The sequence below is a fragment of the Pogona vitticeps genome, chromosome 2 (genome assembly GCF_051106095.1).
Source record: "Pogona vitticeps strain Pit_001003342236 chromosome 2, PviZW2.1, whole genome shotgun sequence".
Classification (NCBI taxonomy): Eukaryota; Metazoa; Chordata; class Lepidosauria; order Squamata; family Agamidae; genus Pogona; species Pogona vitticeps.
Window position 1 is genome coordinate 158,467,979 of NC_135784.1, and position 23,949 is coordinate 158,491,927.

The 23,949-nt window shown below is 39.8% G+C and overlaps 1 protein-coding gene across 6 annotated transcripts in view; it reads right to left on the reverse strand.

The window, feature by feature from the left end:
• Positions 1-341: 341 nt before the first annotated feature.
• The window catches only part of SPATS2 (spermatogenesis associated serine rich 2), a 51,986-nt gene continuing 28,378 nt past the window's right edge, over positions 342-23,949 (reverse strand). For 4 of the 6 annotated variants that reach the window (XM_072990966.2, XM_072990964.2, XM_078385175.1 and 1 more), the window contains 11 exons: positions 18,921-19,000; positions 18,171-18,279; positions 16,218-16,267; positions 14,072-14,330; positions 13,356-13,568; positions 11,332-11,467; positions 6,865-6,923; positions 5,396-5,505; positions 3,792-3,894; positions 2,782-2,984; positions 342-1,527 (listed from right to left, as the gene is read on the reverse strand). In XM_072990966.2, coding sequence (XP_072847067.2) covers positions 1,219-1,527; positions 2,782-2,984; positions 3,792-3,894; positions 5,396-5,505; positions 6,865-6,923; positions 11,332-11,467; positions 13,356-13,568; positions 14,072-14,330; positions 16,218-16,267; positions 18,171-18,279; positions 18,921-19,000 — 1,631 coding nt within the window. In that variant the 3' untranslated portion in view covers positions 342-1,218. The remainder of the gene's footprint in view (positions 1,528-2,781; positions 2,985-3,791; positions 3,895-5,395; positions 5,506-6,864; positions 6,924-11,331; positions 11,468-13,355; positions 13,569-14,071; positions 14,331-16,217; positions 16,268-18,170; positions 18,280-18,920; positions 19,001-23,949) is intronic. The other 2 variants (XM_078385177.1, XM_072990965.2) reach the window with 1 other exon arrangement.

The window sequence follows — 23,949 nt, forward strand, 5'->3', positions numbered from 1 at the left end:
TGCTGGAGCAATGTGAAAATTAGTAGAAAAGTCATCACCTAACTCGGGAAGTAAGGTCACTGCAATCTCCATTTGGTTTGCCTACCTAAGCTTGAGTCAACTAATTTGGAAATCCCAAAATATTTTTCATTTTGATTTATCAGTCACAGTTGCACCATGCTTGAGAACCCACAACACACGAGCTAAGCAGAATTATACAAGTTCCACTTGCTAAGCAGTCCAGAAATGTTTTTATTTGTACAATAATGATGTTGTAAAATGTTGTAAAGTTTGGTTTATCTGACATGAGCCAATCCTGAACTCCATCTAAGAAATAAAGGCACAAAGTGGAGGTCACCAACTTTTAAACATGTACATTGTTTTTATTTATACAAGATAGAGAAAGAATGTAGCAATTTTTGTTTTTACTTGCAATCACCTAAGATTAGCACTGCTAATTGAATGCTAGAAATTTAGTTCAGGATCAGGTGGGGGGATTGCAGCTGAGAGATGAACTAATAAACTCTCCCATCCCTCACTGAACATTAAAAGTAGGGAACATCTATATTTATACACGACATACAGCTAGAATGTTACTTCTCTCAGGATGACTGGACCCCTCTCATCCTCTGGTGGAAGAGATATACAAGACCAGGATTCCCAAGTGCAAATATTTAGGTAAGATGAAGAAAAAGAGAAAAAGAAAAAGAAAAAGAAAGAAAATAACCCTCCCAGCAGTCTCTTATGGCTCCTCCCATTTGGATGCCTCCACTTGGTCTCACAAGTCACAGCAATTTGTTTCATTGCCAGCATGAACAGCTTTGCTGTTAGGAGTCAGGCCTGGCTAGCAGCATTCAGGGAGGGGGAAGGAGCAGAGGCTTTAGGGTTGAGGCACTTGGAAGACAACAACCCTCATCTTTTTGCTTTGCGGCTGCAAGCCTGCCAAAGTTTTTGGATGGCACCAGAGCAAGAAGAGCCATAAAGTGCAAAGGAGGTGGCAGCAGTGAGGCTGGTCAAGGCCACGCCTGGGTAGCGTGTGTGCATGTTTCCACTAAAGTCTGACTCATGTAACATGGCAGGAAGCAAGGGCAGGGGGAGTACTAGGAAGCTGCTTTCCTAGAATGGAATGGTTTTGGAAAAGAAGTGGCACAGGGGCAGCAAGTGTAAACTTTTCTTTGTTAATATCTCTAGCTAGCTGTGTTCTACAATCCTGTTATCCAGTTTTGGAGTTCATGGTCCTCAAGAACTGGCCACCTCAGATTGGCTTGATCTAGGTTTCCGCTGCGGCAAGGCCTTAATTTCTTTGCTGAGTGGGCCCACATGTGCCTGTGCTGGTGGACTTGCCTCTGGCCCAGTACCAGTTCCATTAGTTCCTGTGGAGGAAGGCTGGTTGAGGTTGCTTGTGTTTCCAGGAGGGGGCCGGTACCTGGAGCCAGACTGGTACCAAGGCCCACTTCTGTACCGATTTGAATTGAGGTGTGGGGGCCCATTTTGGCGCTGTCCTTGTGGCCGATAACCTTGACCAAATCTTCTATTACCTTGGAACCCCTGAAATGGAAAGAAGACAAAAAGTAAGAACAAGCAATCATCTATAATAGTTGGGCTACTTTGCCATAGTGAACCCAAGAACATCAAATATATTCTATCACATGATTACACACAAACGTGAACCTTCTATTCCAGCAACAGGCTGAAAATGACATCAGCCATGACTGGGTACAGACTTTGTGCCTTCTAGTCTGATAGCTTGTGTTAATTTTTCTATTTTTTTCTTTTCTTTTTTTAAAGAGTAATATTGCCAAAATTATTGCCAAGAACTTTTAGGCTGGTATAATTTGATTTCTAGTGAGGAGTTCATTCAAATTGATACACTTTATAGCTACAGCTGGATTTTGATTCCGTTCACAAGCTTGAGAAAAGCAAATACAACTTGAATGCTGTTTCACGTAAAGATCTTTACATCCAGAGCTAATAGGTACAAGCATCCTCTCCCACCATGAACAGCACAGACAACTCAAGCTCTTTATGTAAGCTGTAAAATGTCTTGGGTCCTGCTATTTGGGAGATAAAAATTAAAAAAAATGAAATAAATCGGCAGGCAGTTACATGTGTCTGTTACTCTTTACCCCTAAATTGCAGCTGCCTAGTTTACCCCCCCCATCACCAAAGAAGCATGGTTCTTCCTCTTTTTACATTGCCAGAATGCCCTTTAGGGTAACATGCAAGAGTTAAAGAATACTGAGACACTAAGCCATAGGACACAAAACCACACTGTCCTGGTGTCATCTTTATGACTGCTTCCATTGTGCTATATAACTCCTACTGTATGGCTAGGGCAGTAATGGCGAACCTTTTTGGGCTCGAGTGCCCAAACTGAAAAAGAAAAAACAACCCAGTGGGTGGCGGGCCGTGGTAGAACCGGAAGTGGTGGTGAAAGGTGGAATCCCAGGCATGGAAGTGCCTCGAGACTCCACTCCAGTACCACTACCAGCGCCAGCTGGTCTGAATCCTGGCCCACCGCCTGTCAAAGCACCAGCACCATGGCTGCAGCTGCCTCCACAGGTTTGGCTGGGGGGGCGGAGGGGAGTAGCGATCTGGTGACTTACGGCTCACGTGCCCACAGAAAGGGCTCTGTGTGTGAGCTGTGGTACACATGCCATAGGTTCGCCATCATTGGGCTAGGGCAATGTGCCACAAAGCTGCATGCTTTGGCACTCTGGGGAGTGACAGGATAAAATATAGACACAGATACCCAGAGTCAAATACTACACCACTCTCAACTGTAGCACAGAATGTTATTACCTCACGGTATGGCTGGTATGGACGACTTGCTGCATTTATGGGAGTTTCTCCTGAAGATGGTGTTTTCTTATTGGGTATGGTAAGGTTTGGAGCAGAAGCAGAGGCACAAACTGTGGTGGTGGAGTCACCTGGGTTGCTTACGGGCATGGAGGTGATGGAGCTACACCGTGATCTAGTTGAGTAACTGTTTTTTGGGTGAGAAACTGAAATGAAAATTGAGATAAATGTGTAGGTAGCCTATGGCAATCCAACACTATTTGACATATTTTTTCTAATAGAAGGAAGAGATTATCTTGAAAATGATTGTCTATAGCCTTGCATAAACAAAGTGATGGCAGCATTAGCCTCTTCTAAAACCAAAAAGTACTACCTTCTGAAAGAAAATACTAGCAACAAGTACTGACAGGATGGTAGCCAAAACAGAACAACATACCAGCATGTTGGAGGAACACCCATGGTGTGCAAAAATAGACATTTTAAGGGGGAGTGGAAGAACATCTAAACAGAGAAAAAATGTCCTAAAGTGGATTGTACATACTTTGTAAGCAAAATGGAAGCCAGTGCAATTGGTTCAAGAATGCTGTTGAATAGTTTCTAAAATATACTACAGAAAACAGCCTATCTGCTGCATTTGATGCTAGCTTTTGCTTCTGAATACTTTTCAGGGGCAGCCCCACATAGCCTTTGTTATCTTAGTTTAAGTGGGTGGCAAGGCATGGATCACTGTAGCCAAACCTGCCATCCAAAATGAAGGGGTGCAGCTAGCATACCAACCAAAGTTGGCCAAAGGTACTTCTGGCCACAGCAGCTATCTAGCTTTCCAGGAGCAATGCTTGGTCCAAAATCACTCCCAAACTGTGAATCTGGTGCTTCAAGGGCAATACTTCCTCCTCCAGAACAAGCTATAAAACCAATCCCAGATTCCATGTTTGGCAGCCTTTTCATCCAATTCAACCCATCACTTGAATGTAGTACTCTCAAGTGACTTTCCCATGTCTAGCTTGGCTCACCTTGCCCAAAGGATTCAATGCTCTTCTTTAGTGCATCTAGATCACAAGTGAAGCGAGCCACCCTTCCCAGATCCTCATCGTATTTGCGCTCACTAACAAAGTGCTGAAAAAAAGAAAGTATGGTGGCATGTTAAGGTTTCATTAGCAGTTTCATGTTGTACCAGCTCAGGGTCTGAGATGGGAAGAAGCACAAATTTGGCATCAGCCACGGCATAAATCCAAAGGTGAGAGGAAAATGCACATTCCTTTTCCTGAATTACCTGCACAATTAAAAAAAACACTTAAGATTGTATTACTCTGGCAAACATAAAGCTGCATAAGCGTATTCAAGGCAACAGATATTGATGGCACCAGCAGCATTTACAGACATTTAAAAACAAACATGGTCAAGAAAATAGACTGCTCATGCAAAGGCAGTGAACTTGTGTTTCTCAGTTTCAGCAAAACAATTCTGTTCTGCCCTCTAGTGGTAGAAAGAGGAAGCATTTCTAGAGCTGCATATACAGAAACACATTTAGTAACTATTTATTTATTTATTTTATTTATTTGACTTTTATACCGCCCATCTGACTGCCAAGGCCACTGGGCAGTTTACAAACAGGATAAACAACAACATAATAACAATAACAGGGTAATCAACAACAATATAAAAGGCACTAGACAAATTACACAAAAAACCCACATAATAAAAACATAATAAAATAAAATGAAAATAGAAACATGGTGGTTGGATGTTAGTTACTGAAGACACTATTGTATCAGGGCGTTTAAAAATCCAAGAAGGCCTGTCTGAATAGCCCCAGTGAAGGGGCCAGGCAGATTTCGGGCGGGAATCTGTTCCATAGTTGCGGGGCAGCCACTGAGAAGGCCAGAGTTCTGGTCATCATTTTTCAGGCCTCTTGTGGTCAGAACTCTCAACCGCCTGGCCTGTGAAGATCTTACAGGGTGGGCAGATCTGATCAGAAGGATATTGAGGTCCTAAACTATTTAGGGCCTTATAGGTTAACACCAACACCTTGAATAGAAGGTGGCATAGAAGCGAACAGGTAACCAGTGCAAGGTGGCCAAGGTGGCAAAAATGCGTTGGCATTTCCTAACCTTACTCAAAAATCTGGCCACTGAGTTCTGGACCCATTGGAGTCTCTGCAACAGCCCCAAGGGCAGCCCCACATAGCCAGTGTCAAGGTAGGAATGAAACTGGACAACCCACCTTAGATGGAAATAGGCTTCTGCCCAGTTCTGTTTCTTGGAATTCTGTCAGAAATAACAGATTCTCTCTAAAATGACATTTTTGAGTTGGTTTTTTTCATTGGTAAGATGAACATCAGCCCATTTTTCCTCAATGTATATAAAACAAGGATACCCTATAATTCCTGGGCCCATGTTGGGCAACTACGGCCTTCCAGAGGCTGCTGGACTGTAGTTTGCATTGTCTCTTCTTCACTGGCTCCGCTGGCAAGGACCGAAATGGGCTGCAATCCAGTAGGATCTGGAAGGTCAGGCACTGCCCTGTTTTCTTCTGGTCTAGCTCATTAGAGCCAAACCTGACAGGCACATCAATAACAGTGCTGAGTTCACATAGACCACCCCAGTCTGAGATTCACCTTTATGTCCGCTCTAAGCTCTACCAACTGCTCCTCTGACATTCGGACTGCCACATCAGTCAGCTTCTTCAACGCTTCCGCCTTCTTTTGTCGACTGCTTAGGATTTCCACTGAAATTAAAGGGGAGAGGGAAAGCTTATGCCTGGTGCTATTACATGTCTTGCTTATGTACTCTGAAAGCTAAAAAGGTCAGAAATTAATTAACAAATGTGAAGTTCAATTAAAGAACAGGCTAGAATCCCAACCTTCTACCAAGGTCTCAAAGACCAATTGAAGACTTGCACTGCTTCTGAAAGGTGCACCACTTTGGAAAACTTCCAGGGTAGACAAAAATTGATAGATCTAAAGCAGACAACTGAAGGGTTCATGCTCTAACTTTCCTATCCTACTGAACCGAAGACTTGTTAACCAAGAGTGCAGAAGGCCAAATCAGATGTGAACAGGATCTCTACTGAGCAGAAGATTTTTGAACAGGATCTGAGTGTAACATTAATTGGTCAGCCAATTAATTAATGGCAACTATGTTCATGCATGTGATTTTCATTTTCATGCATGTACTGATAGGAGTGCTGGATAGGTTCCCATTATGAAACTTGGTCAACTGAGGCTGCTATTTGCCTTACAGAGGGGAAAAATACAATTATGTCTTGAACTTATGTGTAGAGCTGCAGTTGTTTCTTGAAGTTCTTGGTTTCAGACAAAGACTTAAGTCTCTGAATTCAAACAACTAGGCTAGGCACAAACAGGACACCCTTTAAAAAACTTATGCCAATATTGTTCAGAAATGTTTGGCTCTCCAATGGAGAGACTTCACACTTGCACCTGTACATATAATTAAAATGGTGCTAGCATATAGGCAATAAGACAGTGAGGAGCAATGTGCTAACCAGGAAGACTGAGAACAAGTATTTATGCATACTGAGAAGTTCTAAGAGTATTTGTCCCAGATACGTCTCACATAAAAAGAGCACTGCTTTTGTTCTTCCTCATAATGTAGGCCACAAATGGGGCTCTGAAGAGAAACAGAACACAGGGATAAAATTTTATCTACTTAGATAAAATTGCCAGATGTTCTTCAATTGCAGCCATAATTCACAATTTTTTGGCATGCCTTCTCTTTTTCTAAATACAATGTGATTCTCATACAAACATACATACATACATACATACATACATACATACATACATACATACATACATACATACATACATACATACATACATACATACATACATACATACATACATACATACATACATACATACATACATACATGTGTGCATGCGTGCATGTGTGCATGCATGCATTATCTGCAGTATGGGTTTTAAGTTATTTGGTAGTGACGCAAGATGGAAAAGTAGAAGGCCTGGCTTGTACATCCATTTGATTAGCTCATTCTAGGGGAAGATCAGTTTTTTGGAGCTTTAGCACGAAGATATTTAACAAGGTTTCTTTTAAAAGATCTTACTTGCTTCTGCTTTCACTTTGTCCATTTCACCTAGAAGGGCTACCTCTCGATCCATGAGACTATAGAAAAGAAAAAGGAGAAAAGGTAAAGGTGAGATAAAAGACTTTATACTCCAAGCCTGTCCATCACTTTGGCAAAAACCAAACCAGCAGCCAAACAAGTAAAAAGAAATAGTTCCGTGCTATTCAGTGATATTTCAGAGTGCAAGTGGATCAGTCCTCGTTCTTCCCAACAGATGGCAGCAGAAAGCTGCAAATCTTTCCAGAGTTTTTGGGACAGCTTCTCATGAATTAAGAGAAACCCAATATGAGCCTTCTGTTCATTATCATTTGGGTTCCTAGAAGCCAAACACTGGGAGTTTTAAATTCTAAATCTTCAAAACCTATGTACAGCTGTCCAAGTTAATTTCAATTCCTGTGCAATGTTTTCCAAATAATCGAAGGGGGTACCTCAAAGAGATCACACACACCCTGTTTGCTATTGTCTGGGACAACTCTCTCTGGTACTGAAATGGGTGATTTTTCACAGGAAGGTGACAGAAATATTTTTAGAGAGAATCCTGATTACTTTATCTCTTCCTATTGATTGGGATGTCACACAGAACAAACAAACAGAATGAGGAGATGTTTAAATGAACAGATGCAACCCCTCAGTCCCATAGCATTAACACAATATGTGCAATATCCTGCCAGGTACTTTACCTATCTTAAATCAAAACAACACTAAATAATAAAACAGCATTAAAAACCTTAAAGGAGGTTATCACGGTTCTTGTAGACATTGGAATATTTCAAACCCTAGTAATAAGTTGCTCACCAAAACAAATCACTACTATGAAAGCTCGCTCTGGAAGACCTCAGAGCTTTCTATAGTACTTTCTATAATATCCCCCCCCCCCGAGCATAATTCTCTGTATTTTCAAAGTACCATGGACTGTAAGAACAAAAAGACACTGTAAGAGTGCATGAGCCTGACCTGATGAGACCAAAAGCCTACTTCGTCCTGAACCTTTGTTCCACAGTGGCTAACCCAATGTCTTCTGGAGGCCCCCAAACAAGACAAAGTCTTTTTCATGACTTAATATATCTGTGAAGATTCTCAGCCGTCCAGGTAAGCTTATCTGGAAGCTGAGTCATGGCAACTGGACTTCTTTCTTAGTAGGTTGAAATGTTTCACTTCTCATAAACTGAGGCTGCTATTTGCCTTACAGAGGGATAAAATATGGTTATGTCTTGAACTTATTTGTAGAGCTTCAATTGTTTCTTGAAGTTCATGGTTTCAGACAAAGACTTAAGTCTCTGAATTCAAACAACTAGGCTAGGCACAAACAGGACATCCTTAAAAAAACCTTATGCCAATATTGTTCAGAAATGTTTGGCTCTGAAATGGGGAGACTTCACACCTGCACCCAATGAATGACAGCTCCTCCTCAGGAAGATTGGCATTAGCAAAACGTTTCAACCTAAGAAGTCCAGTTGCCATGACTCAACTTCCAGAGACTATAGATTAACTTCCTCTGTATTTTTCCCACCTCAATATTTTAAAACTCTTTTTGCATGTATTTCTGCTAGCATTCTTATATCCCTATCACTTATAAAATTTATTTCCAATACTTTTATTTCCCTTTCCAAACTCTCCATGTGTTTAATCCTCTGCTTTTAAAAATATATATGCTTTCTTAATGTTTATTCTTCTTATAATACCCTTCATTGTATCCCATGCTAAACTTTCCTCTTTATTATTAATCTCCCATATCTCCTTCATTTCTTTCTCTATTTTATTTATTTACTGGAAAATGCTTATATCAATCCACCATCTTTTAGATTCTTTATAGTCACACACTTTTGAAGTCAATATTTACAAAGGCATAGTCTGTCAGTTTTATCAAACCTACAAGAATAATATACTTTAGAAAACAAATCATTAGATACAAATATATAATCTACCCTATAGTAAATGTTGTGATCTGAAGAATAAAAGGTGAAATTTTTTTCACCTCCTTTCAACTCCCTCCATACATCTTTTAAATCAATTTTATTACTATTTTTGTTCAATATTGTACTACTACATGTTCTTTCATCTTTTGTAGGATTTAGCTCATCTTTCACTTTGTCCAGGAAGATATAATTTGGTTTGCAAAACTGTGAAAAGAAAGCAACTTCCTCTGGAGAAACAAGAGCCATATCTCTGTTTAGTGTGATATGAGGTTGTAGGAGTACTACCAAGTGTTAGGTGTATCTTACATTGATGAATGTTGCTTGGAAATGATGGGTAGACTCTTGACAGGAAGGAAGGAGGAAGGATTAACAGAAGCTGAATGGATACCTCTTATGTATCTTACTTTCTTAAAGACAATACTGACCACCATCCTATTAGGATTTTACTATGGAGTAATGAAATTGTGTAAGCTAGGATAACAAATTACAACTAGTTAGCAAGCTGCTGACCATGGGCCTGGTTGTATGCTCAGTTACATGGATTCACATGAAAAAGCACGTGACTGGCATCTTCTTAATTAGCTGTACTTTGCAAAATAATTTAGCAGTAGGACCCTGTCTTATGACATCTGTAAATGCATAATTTTCAAGACAGCATTTTTAAAAAAAAAAATACCCTGCCTGAGGGGAAGAGATGATTTTGTATTCATTTGCCAGAAGGGAAGTATTTGATCTGCATGCACCAACATTAATGTGCCCGTGCCCAAAGGAAAGCCAAGGCTCTGTGGTACAAATATTTGAATAGCAACTATCCCATGTTCAGAAGAGCACAAACAGTCTTAGCTATAATGCTGAAATAGCCTGACCACAGTCTCAGTGCTTTATCAGTCCTGTATACAAAGCCTTCCTTGAGGAACCTTCTTCACCTGGCATTTGTTAAAGGAGGTTCCACTGGCTGACGTCCAAGCAGGCACTGTATATCCTTGTGTCACGGAACTGACTTCCTGGTTTCTGCCCTCCCTTCTCTTAGCAACTGGGACACAGGGAGAATTATCTGAGCAAAACTGTTGAACCACATTCGGGTCATTAACCTTTTTGAATGTGACGCAGGTGTAAGTCAAAGACTGAAGAATTAATTGATACAGAAAATATTTTTATGGTAACAGAACTGGAGCTGTTGTTTTGCAGAGATTATAACCACAGAGAGGTACTGATAAATTTTTTTTTGTGAATAACACAGAACTATGATATTCAGAGCAAAAACTATTCCAAAACATTAACCCACAAAGTAACTAGTATCAGCTTGAGAAACTTTGTATCTCAGACACAACAGGGCCGAGTCAGAACCTTCTGTCCATTGGCCAGTTACATTAACAGATATAGGTCAAGGCCCTAGAGACCCTCAGTCCAAAGAACTTAAATATGGTGAACACAAGATTTAACTACACTAAGGGAGAACAGTTCTGCAACACTGCACTAAGAGGCCAATGTATAATAAACAACATTTCCTTGCAGCTGTATAAAAATATACCTCTGGTGGCCTTTGTAGACTAAAGATGCTAAGCTCTGAAAACGAAAGCTGTTGTTTGGCTTATGGAGAAGAAATTTCTACACATTCTTCAGACTCGTCCCTCAGATTTCAAAATTTGACTTTTAAGCACCAAGTAACAATAAACCTGCATCCATTTCTAACTGTCGTATGAATAGAAGAGGTTAAGATGGCTTTCTTTACTCATTTGTACGTTTAATATATGCACACCTACTCTGTTTCTCAGTCACAATGAGGACCATTTTTTAATACCACTCAGTTATAACCTGGAGCCTCTGCCTGGAAAGCATGTGCTTTTACCAAGGAAGATTGGCATTCCAAACCATGTACAGTTCAGTGGCTCCAAGGAAGCTTTGAGAGCCCTGTATCAACTTAAACCAGAATTGTTCAGTTACAAAGTCAAATAGCTAGGCTGTGTATTTTATTCTTTCCATATGAGAGACGTTTCTCTAATGACAATCAAAGTGACCATGCAGTCATTTACCCATCTGAAACTTCTGTTATTTCACTTCTCTTGTTGTTGGCAGGAGTCTTGCTGGCCTTTCCAGTCAACATGCATCAAGGAAAGATACACCTAGCACTCTGTAGTACTCCTATAGAGCCTCGTGGCGCAGTGGTTAAACTGCTGTACTGCAGCCAAAACTGCTCACGACCTGGGGTTCAATCCCAGGTAGTGGCTCAAGGTTGACTCAACCTTCTATCCTTCCGAGGTTGGTAAAATGAATACCCAGCTTGCTGGGGAGGCAATGTGTGGCCTGCATAATTAACTTGTAAACCGCCCAGAGAGTGCTTGAAGCACTACAGGGCGGTATATAAGCAGCACACTTTGCTTTTTTTGCTTTGCTTTTTATACTAGACAGACCCTGAGGTAAGAACTAGAATTGTTTGGAAATTTTTAAGAAGGACTAGTAAGCCAGAAGCTCTGCTTTTACCCAACAAGCTTAAATATATAATCCTTCCATCTCTTTGGACATAGCATACCAACTCTGCAGCTCTGCAAAGGCCTGCTTCATTTTCTTAATAGAGATGTCCATTTCTTCTTTAACCACAACACGATATCGAGCCAGTGAAACAGTACAGCGTTGGAGGTCTTTCACTGATTTTTCAATATTGGAACCTATTTAAAGTGAAAAATACACAAAAACAAAATGTTTATTTAAGATTTCCAAGAAATTTTCTGAATTACAGGCTGTTTGCAATGACTGCCTCAAAAGTCTGGATTCAGACACGTTAGATATTTCTTTCCAGAATAAGTCTAGATATTCACTAAAAACACCTTCTTTGAGAAATAAAGCAGAATTATACAGGGAGAGGAAGAAGCATCCAAATATGAATCAAATGTAAAAAATTGGTGTGTGTGTGGAGGGAGGAAAAGCAGCAAATAAACAAAACACACACACACCCAAAGAGTATTGTGCTAGCAAAAGTGTCACTTGGCATGAGATTTTGTGGACTGCAGCCATGAAGGCTTATGCTAAACAAAACCTTAGTCTTTAAGATGCCAAAATATTCGAAACTTTTTAAATTTCAGAATATCTCCTCTGATAAACTCAATTCTGTACAAGAACTCTTTCTTCAAGGGAAAAGATGTAAGGCTTAGCTGCTTATTACAAAGGTTAGACTTTCTGCCTTGTATCTCCAACAGAGCATGTCTCTGTGCTTATTTCTGTCACTGGGATTTGCTGAAGTGCTCACCCCCTGTTAAGCTGAACTGCCAGTTGCTTGTTATGCCCCTTGTTATGGTGAGAAGGTGAACTACTGCCACCAGGAGCTGGATGTTCATATCTCCCCAAAGCTACAGATAAGGACCATGTTTAGAAACAAGGTCTTGGAGGTCCTTTCTTGCTGACAAGCAGAGATAGGTAGAGAGAAGACCAAAGGAAGAAACTGGAAGAGGCTGTCTCTTCTCATTAGTTACTGGAGCTCTCTAAAATTCTCACTCAGGAACAAGGGGAAAAAGGGTACAAAAACTCAAAAGACTTTCTAACAAGGGATATAATGAAACATATATGGGGATATATGTTCTCTATCCCTCTAACAAAAGCCAGTGTGGATACAGCACTAGAGTTAAACTCAGGAGACCTATGTTAAAATTCACACCTGGCCATGAAAACCCATTGAGGGGTGATATGGCAATGGTAAAAGCACTCCTTAGCTATCTCACATTTCTTGAAAATCCTATGTCACCATACGTTGGATGTGATATGATGGCATGTAACAAACTATCCCTGTAATTGATTAGGTATCAACAATAAATAATTATTTAAGAATGTAAGAGTAAGAATGCCAGCTAATTAAAGGATTTCAGCCACCAAATCTCATTTTAATTTCAGTTCAGCAGGAGGAAAAACAGTTAAAAGACAAGCTATCATCTATAGGCTGCCCAACAGAAATGCTGCATTCAGAGAGCTCATAAACTTCCCACCACTAGGCAATCTAATTAAGTTCTGTTTCAGCTGACTCTGTCTGCCTAGCGTGTTCTGCAAATTAATCCCTAGCTTCCTCAATATATTCTGTACCTTATAAGAGTTCTCTGTAACCCACATGGAAACCAAATTGGAATTCAAATAGAATGGGGAGAAGACATCCCTCCCCCCCTGAACCTGACTTGTTCTCATAGCAGCCAGGTAATAAGCCTGGGCTTCTGCCCAGCAGTGTTGTGTGCAGCTTCTCACCGAGATTCAGTTTCTCCTGAGCCAACATAAAGCTGAATAAGAGCTATGCTGCAACAAAAGTTTGATATTAAAGCAAGCACGGGAGTTTGCCAGCACTGATTGCAGAGGAACAAGTGAGAGCTGACTGGATTAAGAAAAAACACCTAAGCAATATGCTACAGTAACCAAAAAGGTGAAAAGAAGAGATTCACAACTAAAATTTACCAGCTTAATAATTACAACAAATCTGATCTTGTATCATGGTCCTTTTGTATCCATTCAGGATTTGCCCAGTGAAGGTAAGAAATGACCAACAGTGTCATGAGCAGCCACAGACCCCACCAGGCCTACCTAGCTTTTTGTTTCCAGAAGACATAGGAACCTCATCTAGCATCATGAGAGACGAAGAAGCAGGTAACTGGTTGCTTGAGGCCGGTCTGGAGAGTGGCTTGCCAGGGCTCCTCAGTTCAGGCTGCACTCTAGCAGACGGGGTACTTTGGGAAGACCGCATGGTGGCAGACTTTGGAGTGAGGTCTGTTATTCCATTTTCTAGCTCAAGTGCTGCTGAAGAGGGGGAAAAGTTCACAAGACAGTGTAACAAAGTAGAAAACCATGAAGGGGTTTACACCAGCTGGGGCTCTCCAGCTATTTTTCTACATCTTGAACACAGCTTTCCATCTACGGTACAGCATTTCATAGTTCTAGGTGCTGTGAATAACCCCACCCCCTTACCAGAACCTCTTTAATTTCCATCACTAAAAAGTCACTACCAATCCAAGCTATGCACTGTCAAGTGAAACCTGATACTACAACACAAACATCAGACATCTACAGTATCTTTCAACCTGCTCCTGTCCTCACCTCTTTTCCCACTCAGAACCAGTAATTGTTACAATACTGTTTTTAAAAAGATTGGGCAGCTGGACAGCAAATAGTTCTTAACTTCTTTGTTCTGGTAGTTAAGTGTGACAGAAGCAGAACAAGGGAGAGAACAGGCTCTCCTACTTTTGTCACACGCATAAATGTAACAGTTCTGCACTTCTCCAACAGTCTGATAGAGAACTAACCTGCCCTATCAGGCACCTCAGGCATAGCAGGTTCACATTCTTCGATCTCTCTGGCATCGATGGAAAGGGTATCCAAGCCTTCACTGAGGGAGTCCACTGACTCTGTGTCGTTGGCCGAGCCATTGACATGGTAACCGTTGATGCCACCCCTCTCTGATGAAGCTGCAGATTGTTCTTCTTCAGTGGGTATTGGCTTGCTTGGGTCAGGAAGGCTGGCACTTGATTCTGCAGGTTTCGGTTTGGTTTTCTTCTTTTTGTTCTAGGGATTAAGAAAGAAAAGAAAAAAGAAAAAGGAGGAAAAAGGACTATGCTTAATTCCTGAAACAAAACCCAAGATTGTCCTTACCACTTAAGTATCAGAGAATTAAACAGGAATCAAGTCCTTGGCATTGATTCCTTAAAGTGGGTTGGGGTTGGATTTATTTAACAATTAGAACTGACAATCTAAAATTAATAAATATGAAGTGTACTTGACATGGCAACTATGCACAAGAAAAGGTTGTACTGCAAGACAGCATTAAGCATACTATTCAACAACCAATTATTTTTAAGGACTGACTATACTTAAGAGATGAATACATTTCACAATCCTGTGCAAATGCAGAAAAAGCACAGTACAAGTCACTGTATGAAGAATGCTTTGCTACATATTAGTAGTGAGAGGCACAGCTGAATCAGCTTTCCAGTGGTCAGGAGATGAGGCTTTTTAACTTGTTGTATCTTAACATTTTCAAATCATATGAAACATTATTTACACTGGTACAGAGAATAATTGCCAGCTATTCTTGTACAAAAAGCAAGTTATATTATTGTAGGAAACGTTTGTTTTTAAAAGGTCTTGAGTACATGTAGACGTGACTAGATTCACATTTTATGGATACTATGGAATTTATTACAGATTCTCTGCCTTTTCCAAGTACAGTACAGCCTCTAAATGTTTACTTTTCCCTCCTATTGATGATCAAAAGATTTCTGTCAGTTTCTATGAATGCCTTCTAGCTGAACTACTGAGACAAGGCTCTTATGTGATTCTATGTTCAACTCCATCTGACCTTATATTGCCCATATTTTACAGAGATAAGATAGTTTATAAATACTATCCTATCAATAAACACAGTACACTTAATTATATTCTAGCATCAGTGGTGACAATGCTCTGGCAATGACTGGCTAATATTCGCAAATGTCACAAATGAAACACACTAGAAGAGTGTCTGATTATCATCTATAGAATTGTTCAGATTGTAAAGAGGGAGAGGTTCGTAGAGAATGATAAAGATTCTGAACCAATGAAGCAGATACAGCTGCATCTAGGCTTAGCATCTCTTAGCAGAAAGAGGTTTTGAAACCAGAAAGCTGCTCCTGAAAAGACAAAAATCAAAAAGCTACATAGGTGCTAAGAAATACTTTCCTGGGATTACATGTAAGTAGACAGGGGTCAGAAAAAAATAAGGAACACTGAAAGCAAAAAGGGAGGCAAGCACATATTACATTTATTAGTACTATAAAGGTAAAGGTAAAGGTTCCCCTTGACATTTAGTCCAGTCGTATCCGACTCTAGGGCGCGGTGTTCATCCCCGTCTCCAAGCCGCAGAGCCAGCATTTGTCCGTAGACAGTTTCCGTTGTCACATGGCCAATGTGACTAGACACGGAACGCTATTACCTTCCCACCGTGGTGGTACCTATTTATTTACTCTCATTTACATGCTTTTGAGCTGCTAGGTGGGCAGGAGCTGGGACAAGCAATGGGAGCACACTCTGTCGCGTGGATTCGATCTTACTACTGCTGGTCTTCTGACCCTGCAGCACAGAGGCTTCTGCGGTTTAACCTGCAGCGCCGCCACATGATGGTTTCATCTGGAAACTATGGCATATAAGTAACATTCCGTAGCAATAATTAAGTTGTTTTTAATTTTTTATTCCAAAATCAGATAAAGGCAACCAATGAGACCAGGCTCCTAGATCAATGTCTTGTAGAATAGAGAAGTATCATAAGATATTCTTTCATTGTCTTTAACTATATAACTCTAACTGAATGAGGGTGATAGAAGAAGATGGACTTAATAAGCTTCAAGATCTTTAAGGATTCCAAGTGAAGGCAATACATAACTTCCAAAGAAAGGTCAAGCCCAAATAAAGAATTACCTTCTTCTTTCCAGTTACTGTCCATTCTTTCAACACTGCACTGGCACTTCCTGTAAAAGCAATAACAAAAAATTACAAGGATAAATAGATTTTGGCTTATGTACTCTTGATGTGTTAAAAGCAGAAACCCTAAGCAATTGATATAGGAAGGAAAAAATACAAGAAACAAGGGTAAAGATGCCCTTTCTAACTAAAGCGTGGAAAGTTGAGTATCCTCCTACTCTTCAATTGCACCCTTTTAAAAAGGGGAATGGAGTAGTATGAAAAGAAAAGGTGCAAGAATGTGTTTCCAGATGGCCCAAAGGAAAACGAAGTAATGAGATTTTGCATTTACTGGAACATTTCATTGTAAGTGTGGCCTATTAGATTTTGAGTAGCTCCACAAATATTTTAAGGCAGCTGCATAACTCAAACAAAATGATTATGCTTACTACATATGGCCAGATTGAAGGATTTTTACAATTCTAGTTTCAGTCACATACAGAAAATGACTTTTTCATAAGTCTTAAATAGACCCTGAAAGAGACATTAAGAAAACTATATTTAGGAAGATGAATGAAACCAGTGTGCTGTTCTCTTTTTCCCCCTGAGAAAAGCTACTAAAAGCTTCTACACAGGTTGTCTAAACACAATCAACACTATTTTGTAAGCAGTGTGCACCCTTTCCAGGGTTTTCTAGGCACAGAGTACTCAGAAGTGGTTTAACATTCCTTTCTTCTGGGGCCATCCTGGCACTGTAAAGCTTGCCCAAGACTATACAGGCTGGCTCTTTTGGGATGCAAGATGAGGAACTGAACTCCCCACCATGGGCTCTGCAGCCAGATACCAAATCCACTGAGCTATCCAGTCAGCTAACCTCAAGTTACTTGATGGCATTTAAATTTTCATCAATTTATATAAAAAGATACAAAGAAATAAAGCAGAAATTTTGGAAAACTGCATTTCCATGAGCATATCATTCCATGCAGAATGGGGACTCTTACCTAAACCAATAGTTTAACAACCTAAGTGTACACTCTTCCTCTCTCCAAAGCAGAATTTCTGGTCCTAATAGTTGAAAGTAAAACCTAAAATCATACTTGAGATTTCTGCATTAAAAAGTAATGCAGAAAATTACAGTTCCCATATGAAAAAATGTCTATATTCAAGCATGCAAATCATATCGTATCTATTTTGCCACAATTATGCATGTTTGCATGCAGTAAAATATCTGTCTGAAAGTTAATTTCTGCTATAATAAGACATAAGACATAAGACATAAGACATAAGAAATTTATTTGTCATTGCGCTCACAAGTGGGTGCAACGAAATGAGGTGCTCTTCCCCAAGGTAAAACTGGACAACACTACAAAAAAAAAAGTTAAAATATACACAACTTTCACCATCCAAATATAGATACCCCGTTTTCTCTCAGCAATTAAAAAGTCCACCAAAAACTTATGGCCCCGCATTTAAACTCAATACTGCACTTGGGTAAAAACTGTTCTTGAATCTTTACTAATCATAGTAAATAGAGGGTTGTGAGACAATAAAGAGCTCTGTACACATTTTCCTTTCTACATGGAAACTATATGTGTAAAACATGTCACCTGTAACATCTATAACACCGAGGTGAAAACCAAATAAAATCAAAACAAACTCCAAGAAGGAAGTCACAGAATAAATACCTTACTCTAAACAGTTATTATGTTGTGTTCCATTTCTTTTCCAGCCTTTACTAAACACTAAACTCCTATTTCCAAACCCCTGGCAAGTCCCTGTCCCTGAAAAATGTGCATTCCAAATAAGCAAAAGACAAAACAGAACACCTTAGAAATGTGCATCAACAGACTTAGTACATAAATTATGTCAATATTTTAAAAAGAGAAATCAGTCCGCTTCATGAAATTTGTTTTCATCACGTATTTGGGGTTTTAAAGTCTAGCAACTAGAACTCTTGCTAAAAGAACTCACCTTCCATGAAAGCCTGTACTGTTCGGTCTACACAGTTATCAAAGTGCTGAAGCACCAAGATAATTTCATTGTTGCTGCGGTTGGGGACTATTGCTCTCACGGCACTGATCTAGGAAAAAGGGGAGATGCCAGTCACGTATTAACTGCTTGCTTCCAAGTCAAATATTGTCCCAGCTTTCCAACAGAGGAAACAAATTAAGTTTCTATTCTCCTAGCTAATGTCAGTTTCAGTTTTGCTCTGAGAACAGCCTATTAGTAATGTTTTCTCTGGCAATGTTTTTCAAGTCTTTCCCAAGGCAGCAAACTTGTCACTGATGCTACAGCTGGAAGCAACATGAGCCAATGGCCGTCATCAAGCCACCTGGGTTCCTCTTGCTTAAATTTTAGCTGTAGGGTTTATAATTTGACTCAATATGCTGCCTAATGGAGAGAATCTGACAGCAAACCCTGCTCTAAAATCAGTGGCAGTTTTTTAAAAAAAAAGTTAAAATGAAGTCATGTTTCAATGATAGCCCAAGGAGTTATCCAGGAAAAGGAGTGGGGAGAGACAGACAACACTACTGAGTTTTAGTTTCCAGTGAGGGAATAAGGGCCAAGAATCAAACACTGCAGCTAAGAAGCATGTCTACAGCAAGCAGAGAAATCATACACAACTTAAATCCCCATTTGTAGGATTTTTAACTTTATAACTTTCAGGCAGCAATATGCCATTCCAACCCTTAACTAAATAACTTCTCATTAATTACTTACCTTTTCTTTCATGTTTTCAAAGGTACCTCCTTGGGCCATTACAGTATTGGACTGTACATCAAAAATAAATCCTGATGAATCTGAAGCAGCAGAAGAGATTAATGTAGCGAATATGAGGCACCAAGATAAAAATTAAGGTCACAGACTACTAGATATGCACTGAGCTGTGCAGAAACATCATAAAAAGGAAGCTTAGATTATGCTGAAAGAATTCATCCACTCCCTGAAGAAAATTTTAGGTAGGCAGACACACCCCAGGAGACAGTCAAAGAGCGAAGCAGTCCCACTACTGTACACACTGCTTTTAAGTTTAAACTCAGCCGCCTAGAGTGGTCGTTTGACCAGATAGGCAGGGTATAAATAAATAAATAAATAAATATGTGTGGCAAAATCATCATCATCTGTCAAGTTGATTCTGATTTATAGTGACCCTTTCCATGGCTTTCTAGATACACTTATTTCTGATCACTATTTCCTCCTTCTTGGGGCACTCTGCCACTGTGCAGGTTGCCCAAAGCAACTCAGGGTGGCTCTTTTCCCGTCTACAATTTTGAAAGTCAAAAGCTCAGACAAATATACTTCCAGAGACACTGAAGCTCATTCCACCATGCAATACTGATAGTCATTTTATTCATAAAACTTCACAGTCACTGAATAGTTGTGAGTCCTTATCTTTATTTTTAGAGTATTACACAACTAGCCTTTTTTTTTACTGGCAACTGCCCCCTCTCCCCATTATCACATTAAAATGCAAGGTCTATTCACATGAATACTCCTTGTTTGTTGAAGTTCCTGTTGTCAGCTGCATATGTGCCACCAACATTCAAGTCAGCTCAAATTAGTATCTAGCACATAACTGCCAAACTGGGTTGAGATAAAGCTGCTGCAGCAGCAGCAGGACACATACAGGAATCTGACCAGAGATTCATACAGCTGGAAGTCACCAAGGCTAACTGAAACATACAGCAGGATCCCTAAACTGAACAGATCTAATGCTGCTTTAACATGAAACATACTAGATTTTTTCCTATCTTGAGTTGTTCAGTTTTGCAAGACTGCTAAAAAGTTCATGGCATTCTACTTTGTTAACTGAGATAAAAAAGGAAAACAAACACACAGCAAACATAGAAGGATGATAACCCCAATGGAAAAAAAATGTGAATTCTAACAGAAATAGCCTGATACCAATTACAGTATCTGGAACAGTCCCACTGCTACCTCTGATTTTCTTTGGTAATGTGAAGATAATCTGGAGTAAAGAAATCTACACAAGGAACCCATGTCAGCAGCAAGCTTTTCTCCAATATTTAATGTCTTACCATGCTGGATTTACAAAATGCAGAAGCTTGTAAATCATTTGTCAAGATCTACCAGTTGCTAACTCTGTTTAATTATAACTTCCAAGAAAACACCACACACATACCAAAAATGGGTGCTCTGATTCCTTTCATTCAATTGCTACTCCTATAACTAAGGAACTGAAGATGCAAGCGTGGAGTAATTCACCAATCCCTGCTTTAAAAATCCTTGTTGACCCCTAAAATAGGTATGTCGGTCTGACCTGGGAGTTGGCATCCAGCCTGTTCTGGGCACGGTTACGTTCAACGTACCCTCTAATTTTCAGCCCCGTGGGGGGCCTCCAACTCTCGCATGTGTGACTTCACCCCTGTGTTCATGCGCAACTCCGCCTCCCCCAGCACGCTAGTTCCATCTCAACCAAAACCTAACATGATTGCTGTGTGGAGGAGGAAGACAGCTGCGTGGAGGGAAGCGGAGTCATGTGTAGGTGCCCAGCTTAATGGGAACTTTGGTTACATTTCTCCTAAAGGAGTAAGTGCCAAAGGGTTTGGGGTGGAGGGGTTATGACTTTCTCAGTGTAAAATCTGCAACATGAAGCCTTTTTCACTAGCTATCATCATTCCTGAACATACCAAAGTTAACTAAGCTTTTTAAATCCCACTTGGTTTACCCTCATGCATCATAGGGGGAAGAGGCTTGATGATTGCTCAGACATTTCAGTTAATTCAAAATAGACTATCTTAGCTACTATATCTGGGTAGATGGATATTTCTTTCTAAGTTTTCAAACAATGACACTGGGCAAAATCCTTTTGCATGAAGTTACAACATCATAAACCAGATCCAGGTGCAAGAAATAATTTAAGTTTACTGAATGCATCCTATTCTCTACTTTTACATTTTGAGAGTTCACGGGACTCTTTTTTTTTGCCTTGAGGAAGCCTTTGGGAATCTTTAGACATGGTCAAAAATTCAGTCAAAAATTGCTTTCAGATCAATCCAGGGATCATCTTTGACTATAAAAGGCTTTCAACAGCATGGAGTCTAATGATCACCTTCTTCTAAATTATTCTACACAACTAAGATCTTTCTTACAGAATCTTATTTTTTGCACCATCCATTCTAAAAGCAAAGCTCTGGAAAATATTTCCCAGGGAAACTTGCCTCATTTCTCCTTGCTGCCAGACGCACACCATTTTATTTACTCAGGTGTTTCACATCTATACTTAAGGGAACTTTTAATTATTAGCTGATGTTTTTAACTTCTCAATCTGCTGTTCTACATCATTTTACACCATATTGCTTATTGTGTTGCATTGCTTTATAGAAATAATTTCCATATTTTTTCGTGTATAAATAATTAACCAAAAAATGAGGGTCGTTTTATACATGGAAGGCAGCTGCTTTTCACTGCCTTTTGCGAAGCCACGGGGCTTAGCAAAAAGGAAGGGAAGTCTTCCTTCGGGTAAGCAGCGATGAAAGGGTTGCACGATCGCAGCCCTTTGATCCTGAAGCCCTTTCATGGCTGCAGCTTTTTTGCTAAGCCCCGTGGATTCGCAAAAGGCAAGGGAAAGTGGTGGTCAAAGGGAGCCCTTAGATCCCTGCTTTTCCCTTCCTTTTGCTAAGGTCCGTGGCTTAGCACAAGGAAGGGGAAAGCAGGGATCACATTTTCTAATTTGGGGTTAGAAAAGGAGGGGTCGTCTTATACATTGGGTTGTCTTATAAACATAACAAATACGTACGGTATATAAACTGCTGAGAATTTGGAACTCAAAAGCAGCACACAATTTTTTAAAAAAAATCTCCTTTGAGAAATCACAATTCCTGATTCTGTCATCCATTATCCATGACTATTAACTTCTACTAAGGCTGCAAGAGACTTAACTGTAAATGCCAATAAGGTGTCCTGCTATCATTTCAGGCTGACTATATTTTCCTTTGATTGTCAACTGCTACTGTTGAAAACTTCATGAAGCATAAGGGCTTAACATTGGCCAATAAGGACAACTGAGATAACCACATTCTGTGACCTGGCAAGGAACTGAAACATGTCTGTTTTTCATGTCATCTTTCTAACAGCAGTTCTCTGTATTTCACAATATATATAGTGAGACCATCTGGAATTCAGTATAATCTATGATCCCATATTTCTTTAGTACAGCATTTTCACAACAGCCGTTCAGCATATAAACATGCTGCCCCTGCCTTGAAAACTTGTCCAGTAGAACCTCTCTGGAAGCCAAATAAAGGTTTTACAAAAGATCAAAGTCATTCCTCACTTTCTACAGCACAGTTGCTCCAGTTTCTATACCTTATCTCCATGCCCGAAGTTTAAAGTCCACTCAGCAGATAAAAATATAACATGTACATTTTATCTCAAAATTCACGCATAAAGCCATAAATATGGCAAAGCTTTCCTAAATTTTAATAGATATAGCATTGTCCCTTCAATTTATATGGTTCAAACTTTGCAGGACTCACAGAAAATGTTGGCTATTTATTTATTTATTTATGGTTATATATATTCACAATACAACCTGCACACTTATAATTGAGGAGGGTGAAAAATCTGTTGTGGCTTAAAAGCAAGGACAACAATTTTTTTAATGAGATGTGACTGATTCCAGAGATTGTAACAATGCTCTTAATTTTTAAACTGCTCTGTTTGAAATGGAAACTGCTCTGTTGCCCTTTCAAACAGAGATAAAAGTACCTGCAAGAAGATGCCACAAATCATGCTAATCTACCTTAATTTAATTACTGGCTTTCATACAAAACTGACACTAAATGACAAAAGACTGGAAAAATCTATCGATCACAGCAACTTATTAACATGTCTGTTATTGGTTTCTTGGGAAAACTTTTTTTAAAATTTTATTTTAGTGCCAAGTCTGTCAAACTTATTTTGGGTGATAACAATATCACCCGAAGAGCCATATGCCACTTTATATATTTTACACACAACTGAGCAAAGAGTTGTCCAAAAAACAACAAGCCAACACTGAAGAATACAGTTTGGGAGTACCAAACGTGTCTGCCAACATCCCTTATTCAATCCATCCCCAAACCTTCTAATAATGCCAACCAGACTATTGCTTCAATAGCACCCTATTCACCTCCAATCTATGACTGCATACTGTAAGATTGGGTGGGGCATTTTAGAATTACTGAAGCACAGAAAGTCACAAAACAGAAACATCTTAGCAGTGCCTACTGTAATCAGTATAAACCTGCCACAGGTTTTGGCCGTAGGTCATACCCCATTCCCGTCTCTGTCAGCAGGTCTGAAGTTGCACAAGAAAACAAGTTTGTATCACTGCCAGTTTACCCTGACCTTCCCATGTCACTGACTAAGCAGGGAGGGCAAGGGTCAAAATAGAGATGAACCTTCCTCACCTTTTGACAGCAATTTTGCTCAGTTCCTGGCTCACTTGGAAGTAAGCCAACAACATAGATTAGTGACTGCAGCAAAAGGGTGAAAAAAGCAGCTGTACTAAAAGTGGCCTTCAACACTGTTGTTAAATTGGTCGCTGTGACCATCTGAGAACTGGTACAACAGCAGTGCACAGAATTTCTTCATATTATGTCCTATTTTTATAAAACTAAATTAGGAGAGAGCAAAATGAGACTTACTGTTAATACATGCAGCTTCCTACTATATAACTGGATAGACAATAGTTTTCTGTTTATTACCTCTCCTAACACCTGTCTAAGCTATACATGTGCTTCTG